At 45.6% G+C, this 13,607-nt stretch overlaps 1 protein-coding gene across 1 annotated transcript in view; it reads left to right on the forward strand.

The window, feature by feature from the left end:
* FAM20C (FAM20C golgi associated secretory pathway kinase) overlaps positions 1–13,607 on the forward strand; it is a 288,452-nt gene that overhangs the window by 237,024 nt on the left and 37,821 nt on the right. The window contains exon 7 of the mRNA XM_069209831.1: positions 13,421–13,530. Within this exon, the coding sequence (XP_069065932.1) occupies positions 13,421–13,530 (110 nt within the window). The remainder of the gene's footprint in view (positions 1–13,420; positions 13,531–13,607) is intronic.

The following is a 13,607-nucleotide window of genomic DNA, read 5'->3' on the forward strand; positions in this document are numbered from 1 at the left end:
CCCCACTGTACATTGTGATGGGCATCTTACTAAACGTAAAAAAACACCTAGAAATTAACTGTCATAAACATGGGTTACAGAGACGTTATAGCTAGGTTAACCTCCTAAGTGCGGGCGTCGGCCACTGGCCGACGCCCACACACCCTCCCTGGTGCGGGTCACGACCAGTGGCCGACACCAGGAAGGGCATTAATAAATCCTCGGGTGCGTCGCACCCGAGGATTTATTTTTATTTTTTTTCCCCCCCCGGGAGACACGGAAGCTACCCCCACCCGCCCCTTTGTGACGTCAGCGCGCCGCGAGGCGCGCTGACGTTGCAAAGGTGTTTTCCCCATGAAAGCAGGAAGCAGCCTTGCGGCCGCTTCCTGCTTTCATGGGGAAACGGCCTTTTACACGTTCGGGAAGGCCTCGTAAGAAAGGGGAGAGTCTCCCCTTTCTTACGAGGCCTTCCTGAAAGTGTTTCCTGGCCCCCGATCGCAGCACAGATCTTACGAGGCCTTCCTGAAAGTGTTTCCTGGCCCCCGGTCGCAGCTGTGCTGCGATCGGGGGCCAGGAAACACTTTCAGGTTTCCTGGCTCCCCCGATCGCAGCACAGCTGCGATCGGGGGGGTCAGGAAACATTTTGAAAAGGCCTCGTAAGAAAGGGGAGACTCTCCCCTTTCTTACGAGGCCTTCTGAAACTGTTTCTGCTTATGAGGCCTTCTGAAACGGTTTCCTGGCCCCCGATCGCAGCACAGCTGCGATCGGGGGCCAGGAAACCCCACTAGACACCAGGGATTTCACTTTTGGGGGGCGGCCCCCCCCAGAAAACGGGCCGCCCCCCCCGGCATAATTTTCTTAAAAAAAAAAAAGGTAGGTGCCCCCGGGGGTGGGGGGGGGTGGGGGGGGGGGGGGCGATCGCGCCCCCCCCAGGGGATTTTTTTTTTTCTCAAAAAAATAAAAAAAAATAAAAAAAATGAAATGACAGGGGGTCGCCCGTGGGCAGGGTGACCCCCTGTGGGGGCAATTTTTTTTTTAGATGTTGTAGGGTTTCCCTGGGGGCCATTTTGGCCCCCAAGGAAACCATACAACAACTAAAAAAAATATATGTATATATCTATATATATATATATCTATGTAGATAGATATATCTAGGTACATGGATATATCTATAGATATATCTATGTAGATATATATTTATATATATATATATATATATATATATATAGGTAGATCTGTATCAAAGAGATTTATAAAGCGCGCTACTCATCTGTGAGGGTCTCAAGGCGCTGGGGGGGGACGGGGGGGAGGGAAAGGGGCTAGGAGGTTCACTGTTCAAAAAGCCAGGTTTTGAGGCCCTTCCTGAAAAGAAGTAGGTTTTAGGTCTTGCGAATGTGGGTTGTGAGTGCGTTCCATGTTTTGGGTGCAATGTAGGAGAAGGATCTGCCCCCGGTGGTGGTGTGTTTGATGCGGGGGTCAGAGGCGAGAGAGAGGTCAGCTGAACGGACGTTTCGTGTGGGGGTGTGGAAGGTGACTCTCGTTGAGGTAGGCAGGGCCTGTGTTGTGGAGTGATTTGTGTGTGAGGATGAGGATCTTGAAGGTGATCCTTTTGTCAATGGGGAGCCAGTGGAGGGATTTGAGGTGTGGAGAGATGTGTTTGTGTCGGTGGAGGTCGAGGATGAGTCGTGCTGCTGAGTTCTGGATGCGTGTAGTTTGCACTTGAGTTTTAGAGTGGTGCCTGCGTAGAGGGCGTTTCTGTAATCAAGCCTGCTGCTGATGAGTGCGTGAGTGACAGTTTTTCTGGTCTCTGTGGGGATCCATTTGAATGTTTTTCAGTATACGGAGTTTGTTGAAGCATGAGGAGGTAAGAGCGTTGATTTGTTGGGTCATAGAGAGGGAGGAGTCTAGGATGATGCTGAGGTTGCGTGCGTAGTTGGCGGGGGTGGGTGCAGGGCTTAGCGTGGTGGGCCACCATGGGGGGTCCCAGGTTTTTTTGGTGAGGGCCAAAGAGGATTATTTCGGTTTTGCTTGAGTTGAGTTTCAGGTGGTTGGCTGTCATATATACATCACTTTTGTCAATATGTGTGTGGTTTCCCTGGGGGGAAAAGGGTCGGACTTGTCTAGTGGCAGTTTTAGTGCCATAAAGAAGCACAGAAGGTTTATATGCCTACTGCAAAGAGCACATCTGTATTTTATGCAAATAGCTGAGTACATTAGTAAAGTCTATGGAGAGATGAAGGGCACTTTTGCTGGGTGGTAATGAGGGAATCCGAGGAGGAGGGAGTGGGAGCACCAATAATGATTGTTGGACTGGGCGCAGGAGGTGCTAAAGACTGTGACGAATGGTATGTGACAAGGTGTTTTTTGAGTGTCTTGAAAGTACGTGCTGATTGAGGGAAGAAGCGCAGGTAAGGTGGCCTCTACTGTTGCACGTATCTCACACACACCATCGATTTTGTGACTGTCTACGTAGGCTAGTGTTTTAGAGCAACAGTTTAGCCAATAGCAGAGATGGCATCTTGATGGATGACTGCTGCCTGCACTCGGGTTATAGAGGACCGCTCTGACATAGGATCAGAGACTGAGACATCAGATACTGAGACAGCATCTGAGGGATAGGACAATGGCGCAGACTCTGGGAGTGATTTTTCAGTCAGAGGAGTCCCATTCGAAAACTCCTCTTCCAGTACATTATGAGGGAGGTGATGAGGACAGTCCTGCTGTCCCTTCGCAAGCTGTTCGTGCAACTGGGTAATAGTGGGTTAGGCCAACCCAGAGAGCAGGTGAATGCGGCGGCAAGCAGAGAGAGAGTGCTCTCTTGGGAGCTCACCAATTTAGTTCAGCCCCAAATTCCACCACCCAAATCATATTGTGGAAACATCAAAATTGTCTATGGCAAAACAAACTGGTTTTGTAAGGCAGGCACCTGTGTTTTTGGTCCTGGATTCGGCGGCCATATAGAGAAACACACTAAACCCAAACATTTCTGGAAACTAGACATTCGGGGGAGTCCACAGAGGTGTGACTTGTGTGGATTCCCCAAAGTTTTCTTACCCAGAATACCCTGCAAAGCTGAAATGTTGAAAAAAAACTCTATTTTTCTCGCATTTCTGTCACACAAACTACAGGAATATGCTGGGATCCACAACATTCCTACCACCCAGTGACTCCTCACCTGTCCTGATAAAAACACTACCCCACTTGAGTGCCTACACCTAGTGCCTGTGTCAGGAATGGATCACCCCAGGGTCAACAGCTGCCTCACGTAAGGACCAACATTGACCGTTGTGTGACCTATTCCTGTCGCAGGCACCAGGCCTAACCACACAAGTGAGGTATCATATTTATCGGGAGACCTGGGGGAACGCTGGGTGGAAGGAAATTTGTGGCTCCCCTCAGATTCCAGAACTTTCTGTCACCGAAATGTGTGGAAAACGTGGTATTTTAGCCACATTTTGAGGTTTGCAAAGGATTCTGGGTAACAGAACCTGGTCCGAGCCCCACAAGTCACCTCATCTTGGATTCCCCTGGGTTTCTAGTTTTCAAAAATGTGCTGGTTTGCTAGGTTTCCCCAGGTGCCGGCTGAGCGAGAGGCCAAAATCCACAGGTAGGCACTGTTTTCTATGAAAAAATGTGATGTGTCCACGTTCTGTTTTGGGGTATTTCCTGTCGCGGGCGCTAGGCCTACCCACAGAAGTGAGGTATCATTTTTATCGGGAGACTTAGTGGAACGCCGGGTGGAAGGAAATTTGTGGCTCCTCTCAGATTCCAGAACTTTCTGTCACCGAAATGTGAGGAAAACTTGTTTTTTTAGCCACTTTTTGAGGTTTGCAAAGGATTCTGGGTAACAGAACCTGGTCCGAGCCCCGCAAGTCACCCCTCCTTGGATTCCCCTAGGTCTCTAGTTTTCAGAAATGCACAGGTTTGGTAGGTTTCCCTATGTGCCGGCTGAGCTAGAGGCCAAAATCTACAGGTAGGCACTTCTCAAAAAACACCTCTGTTTTCTTCCAAAAATTTGGATGTGTCCACGTTGCGCTTTGGGGCGTTTCCTGTCGCGGGCGCTAGGCCTACCCACACAAGTGAGGTATCATTTTTATCGGGAGACTTGGGGGAACGCCGGGTGGAAGAAAATTTGTGGCTCCTCTCAGATTCCAGAACTTTCTGTCACCGAAATATGAGGAAAACTTGTTTTTTTAGCCACTTTTTGAGGTTTGCAAAGGATTCTGGGTAACAGAACCTGGTCCGAGCCCCGCGAGTCACCCCTCCTTGGATTGCCCTAGGTCTCTAGTTTTCAGAAATGCACAGGTTTGGTAGGTTTCCCTAGGTGCCGGCTGAGCTAGAGGCCAAAATCTACAGGTAGGCTCTTCTCAAAAAACACCTCTGTTTTCTTCCAAAAATTTTGATGTGTCCACGTTGCGCTTTGGGGCGTTTCCTGTCGCGGGCGCTAGGCCTACCCACACAAATGAGGTATCATTTTTATCGGGAGACGTAGGGGAACGCCAGGTGGAAGGAAATTTGTGGCTCCTCTCAGATTCCAGAACTTTCTGTCACCGAAATGTGAGGAAAACTTGTTTTTTAGCCACTTTTTGAGGTTTGCAAAGGATTCTGGGTAACAGAACCTGGTCCGAGCCCCGCGAGTCACCCCTCCTTGGATTGCCCTAGGTCTCTAGTTTTCAGAAATGCACAGGTTTGGTAGGTTTCCCTAGGTGCCGGCTGAGCTAGAGGCCAAAATCTACAGGTAGGCACTTCTCAAAAAACACCTCTATTTTCTTCCAAAAATTTTGATGTGTCCACGTTGCGCTTTGGGGCGTTTCCTGTTGCGGGCGCTAGGCCTACCCACACAAGAGAGGTATCATTTTTATCAGGAGACTTGGGGGAACGCCGGGTGTAAGGAAATTTGTGGCTCCTCTCAGATTCCAGAACTTTCTGTCACCGAAATGTGAGGAAAACTTGTTTTTTTAGCCACTTTTTGAGGTTTGCAAAGGATTCTGGGTAACAGAACCTGGTCCGAGCCCCGCAAGTCACCCCTCCTTGGATTGCCCTAGGTCTCTAGTTTTCAGAAATGCACAGGTTTGGTAGGTTTCCCTAGGTGCCGGCTGAGCTAGAGGCCAAAATCTACAGGTAGGCACTTCTCAAAAAACACCTCTGTTTTCTTCCAAAAATTTGGAAGTGTCCACGTTGCGCTTTGGGGCGTTTCCTGTCGCGGGCGCTAGGCCTACCCACACAAGTGAGGTATCATTTTTATCGGGAGACTTGGGGGAACGCCAGGTGGAAGGAAATGTGTGGCTCCTCTCAGATTCCAGAACTTTCTGGCACCGAAATGTGAGGAAAACTTGTTTTTTTAGCCACTTTTTGAGGTTTGCAAAGGATTCTGGGTAACAGAACCTGGTCCGAGCCCCGCAAGTCACCCCTCCTTGGATTCCCCTAGGTCTCTAGTTTTCAGAAATGCACAGGTTTGGTAGGTTTCCCTATGTGCCGGCTGAGCTAGAGGCCAAAATCTACAGGTAGGCAGTTTGGAAAAAACAGCTGTGTTTTCTATAAAAAAAATAGGATGTGTCCATGTTGTGTTTTGGGGCATTTCCTGTCGCGGGCACTAGGCCTACCCACACAAGTGAGGTATCATTTTTATCGGGAGACTTGGGGGAACACAGAATATCAAAACAAGTGTTATTGCCCCTTATCTTTCTCTACATTTTTTCCTTCCAAATATAAGAGAGTGTGTAAAAAAGACGTCTATTTGAGAAATGCCCTGCAATTCACATGCTAGTATGGGCACCTCGGAATTCAGCGATGTGCAAATAACCACTGCTCCTCAAAACCTTATCTTGATCCCATTTTGGAAATGCAAAGGTTTTCTTGATACCTCTTTTTCACTCTTCATATTTCAGCAAATGAATTGCTGTACACCCAGTATAGAATGAAAACCAACTGCAGGGTGCAGCTCATTTATTGGCTCTGGGTACCTAGGGTTCTTGATGAACCTACAAGCCCTTTATATCCCCGCAACCAGAAGAGTCCAGCAGACAAAACGGTATATTGCTTTCAGAAATCTGACATCGCAGGAAAAAGTTACAGAGTAAAACATAAAGAAAAATGGCTGTTGTTTTCAGCTCAATTTCAATATTTTTTTATTTCAGCTGTTATTTTCTGTAGGAAAACCTTGTAGGATCTACACAAATGACCCCTTGCTGAATTCATTTTGTCTAGTTTTCAGAAATGTTTAGCATTCCGGGATCCAGCATTGGTTTCACACCCATTCCTGTCACTAACTGGAAGGAGGCTGAAAGCACCAAATATAGTAGAAATGGGGTATGTCCCAGTAAAATGCCAAATTTGTGTTGAAAAATTTGGTTTTCTGATTCAAGTCTGCCCGTTCCTGAAAGGTGGGAAGATAGTGATTTCAGCACCAGAAACCCTTTGTTGATGGCATTTTAAGGGAAAAAACCACAAGCCTTCTTCGGCAGCCCTTTTTTCCCATTTTTTTGGAAAAAACTAAATTTTCACTGTATTTTGGCTATTTTCTTGGTCTCCTCCAGGGGAAACCACCAACTCTGGGTACCATTAGAATCCCTAGATTGTTGGAAAAAAAGGACGCAAATTTGGCGTGGTTAGCTTATGTGGACAAAAAGTTATGAAGCCCTAAGCGCGAACTACCCCAAATAGCCAAAAAAGGGATCAGCACTGGGGGGGGGGAAAGGCCCAGCAGCTAAGGGGTTAAGTTCAGATTTGACACTCACAAAACCATAGAAATTTAGCTGTTGGAATTATTTTAAGTAACTTTCACTCATGCCCTTAGGTAACTATAACTTCCCCCCTCACCATGCACTGCTAGTTACCCCAGATATGACATCATTCATGACATCTTCCATGACAAGAAAATATATATATATATATATCTGTGTGTGCATGTATATATATATAGATATATATATATATATATATATATATATATCTATATATATATACATCTGTGTGTGTGCGTATATATGTGTGTGTGTGTGCGTGTGTGTGTATATACATATATATATATAATATATATATATATACATACATATATATATATTTGTGGTCACCACTGCACAGAAAGTTAAGTTAGAGTTTCCATAGGAAAATCAGTTGTTTTTGGCAAATACATCTGGCACCGTTTGCCGAATCTTCACAAAATCTTTAAAAAAAAAATAGTTCAGCCTCAGCTCCTTCCTGTAAAGTTTCTTGTTGTTAATCCATTCAGCCATTTTTGCTTTTATAGAAGTACTAGGGGTGGTCTTGAAAGAGTTAAAATAGGTATATCAGGACTGTTAGTGTCCAGATATGCTCTGATTGACCACTTTAAAGGGGAGTAATCCATCCTGATTGGCTGTACACAACCTGAACAATGTGTTGTGCAGCCATTAGAGGACTCATTACATGGTCCCTGCATCAGTAAAGTTAGTTTAGAAAGTATATAAATGGCCAGGGTAAGCACAGTCAAACCCCAAGGGACATGTGGCTGTTGCCCCACTGTAATCCCTTCTTAATCAGCTGGCCACAACATTAACAGTAGCTACCATTACAAGATTTTAGTCTCAATATAAATCATTAGTTGGTGGTTCCATAGTAAGTTTAGGAATTGTAGTGTGTCCTATCGGGATTTTACCCAGGGAAAGATGCTCATTTGCTGCTATTTGATGAGTCATCTTAGAAGAAAAACTGTTTTCTCTCATGATTTTCTGATAGAGGTTACTGTCTTCCTCAGCCATGTGAGAATGAAGTATAACATTCTAAGTAAACCATGCTTTTCAGCTCAGCAGTCAGTTAACTCCCCAGTGTTGTTCTTCAGCTTCCCATAATGTTCTAACGAACAACTATGGCGCTAACTATAGCTGTATTTATGATAGAAGTGTGGCTTACCTGAAGGCATCATAATGCATTAAAAGCTGTAAAACTTAGAGCATTTCCTTCTGAAGTAAGAAAAATGAGGGGGTTTATTTTGTCATGGAAATTATGGTCAGTGTTATGGTCAGTGCTCTAGCAAGGTAAAATAATGGCACATTTTCGCTGAGTTCTCAGGTATATTTGGTGTATTTGTCATTCATGTCAATAATACATTCTGATATGCAGCCTGAAATATGTACTTTCACCACCAGCAACAGTCTATGAATTAACTTCCCAGTGTGCTACTGTGGCTTTCCAGAGTGCTCTAACCAAAACTACAGCACTAACATTTGTGTTCGTGACAAAAATGTAGAACACCTGAAACCATATTTATGGGATAAAAACTGTAAAACCTAAAGCATTTTCTTTCAAAATCAACAAAATGAAGGGGTTCTTTTTGACATCGAAAATATGGGTAGTCATCTATAAATCTAAAACAAGGATAAGCAGTTGGCAGGAGCAGTGTCAGCAAGCTGACTACATCGGGTGGCTGGCATGAGTTGTGGAAGCAGAACAGATCACACACGGGCTGCAAAGAGGGGGCAGAGGCATACACATAGCAAATGGAAGGCAGTGGGGAGGGTTCCAGGGGCAACAAGCTTGCCATGAAGGACTGGCTGACATGGGCAATGGCAGCAGGCTGGCCATGAAGGGTAGTTAGGAGGAGGAAAGGGCACGCAGATGGTGAACAGAGGAAAGGAGAGTGTGCTAGGCGCAGAAAGCTAACCACAGGCTGGCTTGGAAATGGGCAGTTAGCTGACTATGGAAGAAAGAAGGGAGGCAGCAGGGGCAACAAGATAGCCATGCAGCACAGTAGACTGCTAGGGCATTCACATGGAAAACAGAGGTCACTGAGAGGGAGGCTTGGGCAGAAATCTGAACATGGGGGGCAGGCCAGCACAGGGAGAAGAAGCACAACAAACTATGGAGGACAAGAGGGCAGGGGCACACAACAGAGATCTGAGGCCAGGATGGAGGAGTGAGGAGCAGGGGCAACGCAACAGGCTGACCATAAATGGTAGGTGGGAATGGGCAGGGGCAGCACAATATACTACTGGGGGCAAGAGAGAGGGGCAGGGGCATACATAGAGAACATAGGGAAGGTGGTAAGGAGTGCTGAAGCATTAAGGTGTCTATTCAGGGCAAGCCCGCATAGGCAAGAGCAGCAAGCTGACCACGGGAGACAGGGGAGAGTTGGCAGGGTCACACAGATGAAGAATGAATGGCAGGTAGGAGGGGGCAGGACAGCAAACTGACCACAAAAGCCAGGCTGCTGTGGATTCCCCACCTGGGTCTGCGATAACTTTACTGTGCGTAGCAAAACTGTGTGCAGTTGGAGGGCTGGTTAATTATGATCATAAATCCCCAAACATTAACTTAAAAAAACAACAGCTTAAGAACTGTTTAATTAGGTATTGTTGTATGATAACCCCTTTCGTTAAAAAATTCTGGAAATTCACTGAAAAAACAAAGGGTAAAGTGACGTCATTATTAGGTGTTGTAATAGGTTAAAAACTAACATTTATAAATCCAAAAGAACTCTGAAATTCACCAGTTATACTTCAGTGAACGAACTTAAACTTGCGCCTCTGCTGTGCACTACTTATGATGTCACATATTACAACGCTCATGACATGTTAGATGATATGGATGATGACATCATTGATGACATCTCACATGACATCATGGATGAAATCACTGAGGACATCACTGATGAGATCATTCTCTGAGTGTGACGGTTTGATGTACATTTTTCATACTGGAAGGTATTCAGTGAGGTACATCTGTTCCCAATTTGCGATACTCTCTGTAGTGCTAAAAGCTGTAACCTTTCGCAACATGCAGAACATGAAACAAATCTATGAAATCACCCACATTTAGTACGTATTATGCTCCTTTTTTACTTTTATTCAGGTGTGTAAGAAACATAGGCCCTCATTACGACCCTGGCGGTTTGTAACCGCCAGGGCCGCGGCACGCGGGAGCACCGCCGACAGGCCGGCGGTGCCCCGCGGGGCATTCTGACCGCAGCGGCTTAGCCGCGGTCAGAGAAGGGAAACCGGCGGTCTCCCGCCGGTTTCCCGCTGCCCCCAAGGAATCCTCCAAGCCGGCGCAGCTTGCTGCGCCGGCTTGGGGATTCCGACTCCCGCCATCCAGTTCCTGGCGGTTCTCCCGCCGGGAACCGGATGGCGGGAGGGGGAGTCGCGGGGCCCCCGTAAGAGGGCCCCAAAGTGTATTTCACTGTCTGCCTTGCAGACAGTGAAATACGCGACGGGTGCAGTAGCACCCGTCGCACCTTCCCACTCCGCCGGCTCGATTACGAGCCGGCATCCTCGTGGGAAGGGAGTTTTTCCCTGGGCTGGCGGGCGGTCTTTTGGAGACCGCCCGCCAGCCCAGGGAAAAACTCATAATACCCTCCGCGGTCTTCTGACCGTGGAGCGGTATTATGGAGGGCGGAATCCGCCGCCCGCCAGGGTCGTAATGAGGGCCATAGTGCCTAATTGATATGTTGGCGATATGCATGTTCTGTTCCAAAGGTGATGAATTGGACATACTGCCAACATAATGGTCCGCCCGCCCGATTGAGATGTGGGCTGACCATAGGGTTGGCTATTGCTGTGGCTTCTCTGTCACCACCATAGCTAAGCCTCTCCAGTGGCCTGATGGAGAAGAGCCGTAGAAGAAATGGCTTTATGTCCACCCACCCAATTAGGATGGGTGAATATATAGCTATTTCTTTTACTGTCCATCACTGTCAGGCAAACCCTGATGGTGAGGGAGAGTAAAATAGTAACAATGCTCCCCTGGCTAAGGAGAATGACTCTTATGGCCATGAGAGCATTACATTTATTTTTTCGAGAAGAAAAAACAGTTTGGGGATTTTCGTTTTAAAAATAAAAAAGTAAACTGTTTGGTGCGTGGCTGCTTGTGCATGATGCAACCCTGCACCAAACAACAAAATGCCTTCAATGGGAATTCCTTCCAGTGCATTAAATGACCACCTGTTTGATGGTCATTTATAAATGTAGAGGGCGGTCCCTCGACTACAGGGATGGAGTAATTTACTCTTTTCCCTGACAGAACAATCGGCTGTCTGTCCACAAATAAATCAGGCCCATACTGTCTCTGTCCTGTGCACAACCCTCTGTAGTGTGTAAAACGACCTTAAACAGATTCCTCAAATTAGCAGAATGATTAACACCATTAGGAGAATGCTTACATTACAGGGAGTGCAGAATTATTAGGCAAATGAGTATTATGACCACATCATCCTCTTTATGCATGTTGTCTTACTCCAAGCTGTATAGGCTCGAAAGCCTACTACCAATTAAGCATATTAGGTGATGTGCATCTCTGTAATGAGAAGGGGTGTGGTCTAATGACATCAACACCCTATATCAGGTGTGCATAATTATTAGGCAACTTCCTTTCCTTTGGCAAAATGGGTCAAAAGAAGGACTTGACAGGCTCCGAAAAGTCAAAAATAGTGAGATATCTTGCAGAGGGATGCAGCACTCTTAAAATTGCAAAGCTTCTGAAGCGTGATCATCGAACAATCAAGCGTTTCATTCAAAATAGTCAACAGGGTCGCAAGAAGCGTGTGGAAAAACCAAGGCGCAAAATAACTGCCCATGAACTGAGAAAAGTCAAGCGTGCAGCTGCCACGATGCCACTTGCCACCAGTTTGGCCATATTTCAGAGCTGCAACATCACTGGAGTGCCCAAAAGCACAAGGTGTGCAATACTCAGAGACATGGCCAAGGTAAGAAAGGCTGAAAGACGACCACCACTGAACAAGACACACAAGCTGAAACGTCAAGACTGGGCCAATAAATATCTCAAGACTGATTTTTCTAAGGTTTTATGGACTGATGAAATGAGAGTGAGTCTTGATGGGCCAGATGGATGGGCCCGTGGCTGGATTGGTAAAGGGCAGAGAGCTCCAGTCCGACTCAGACGCCAGCAAGGTGGAGGTGGAGTACTGGTTTGGGCTGGTATCATCAAAGATGAGCTTGTGGGGCCTTTTCGGGTTGAGGATGGAGTCAAGCTCAACTTCCAGTCCTACTGCCAGTTCCTGGAAGACACCTTCTTCAAGCAGTGGTACAGGAAGAAGTCTGCATCCTTCAAGAAAAACATGGTTTTCATGCAGGACAATGCTCCATCACACGCGTCCAAGTACTCCACAGCGTGGCTGGCAAGAAAGGGTATAAAAGAAGGAAATCTAATGACATGGCCTCCTTGTTCACCTGATCTGAACCCCATTGAGAACCTGTGGTCCATCATCAAATGTGAGATTTACAAGGAGGGAAAACAGTACACCTCTCTGAACAGTGTCTGGGAGGCTGTGGTTGCTGCTGCACGCAATGTTGATGGTGAACAGATCAAAACACTGACAGAATCCATGGATGGCAGGCTTTTGAGTGTCCTTGCAAAGAAAGGTGGCTATATTGGTCACTGATTTGTTTTTGTTTTGTTTTTGAATGTCAGAAATGTATATTTGTGAATGTTGAGATGTTATATTGGTTTCACTGGTAATAATAAATAATTGAAATGGGTATATATATTTTTCTTGTTAAGTTGCCTAATAATTATGCACAGTAATAGTCACCTGCACATACAGATATCCCCCTAACATAGCTAAAACTAAAAACAAACTAAAAACTACTTCCAAAAATATTCAGCTTTGATATTAATGAGTTTTTGGGTTCATTGAGAACATGGTTGTTGTTCAATAATAAAATTAATCCTCAAAAATACAACTTGCCTAATAATTCTGCACTCCCTGTAATCCTGTGACTTGAGCTGTTTGTGAGTCACCCACACATTATAGAGTCTTTAACAATACATGTCTCAGGATATTCCCTGAACTGCTGGAAATAAATACCTGCACCATGTAAATCTCCGGTTTATATGGAAATTGTCAATGGCACTACATGACAACTCCTTAACATCAGCCTGTGCACTGAATAGGTGAATAATGTATTGTAAAGATATGGCTACCTTTTTCTCACATATTTTGGCAACAGGACTTTGATTTGATCAGTAACCTGTTATTGGGATATTGAGAATAGATTACTCCATGAGAAACATTTGTTTCAATAGGAGATTGAAGTAGAAATAGTGATGTTTCATAGGTGAGATGACATTTCCTGTGTGTAATTGTACGCCTTAGGAAGGTCACATTTCCATATCACACAAATATTTTTATGATTATGCCTGGAAACCTGAAACGATCATAATATTCCAGGCGTATTCCCAGAAATCTTTGCAAATTCCTGTAAATCAGAAGTATCCACCCATTTGAGGCTGTAAACCTGCTGCTGAAGATACCTGGTATTTTTGGCAATCGGATTGTAGGTCTCCCTGTTTCATGGAGCGAGATAGCTCCCACTAATCCAGTCCCTTAGTTATTTTGTTCAGAAAGCAGCTAAAATGTGAAAGTTAGGAGGTATTTCAAACAATGTTCATTTGCAGGCAATAAGTTCTAGATGGTAAAATCAATGACTGAATGCTGTTATTTTTGCAGATGGGAAGTAGACCTGGATTACTGTGAAGAGGTTAAGCAAACGCCTCCCTATGACACCGGTACCAGGCTACTGGATATAATGGACATGACAGTTTTTGACTTCCTGATGGGTAAGTTTGCTTCTGGCTCTATTAGATGAATTATACAGTGTAGAGCTAGACATACAATTTGCAGTAAATATTTGCAG

The sequence above is a fragment of the Pleurodeles waltl genome, chromosome 10 (assembly GCF_031143425.1).
Source record: "Pleurodeles waltl isolate 20211129_DDA chromosome 10, aPleWal1.hap1.20221129, whole genome shotgun sequence".
NCBI lineage: Eukaryota > Metazoa > Chordata > Amphibia > Caudata > Salamandridae > Pleurodeles > Pleurodeles waltl.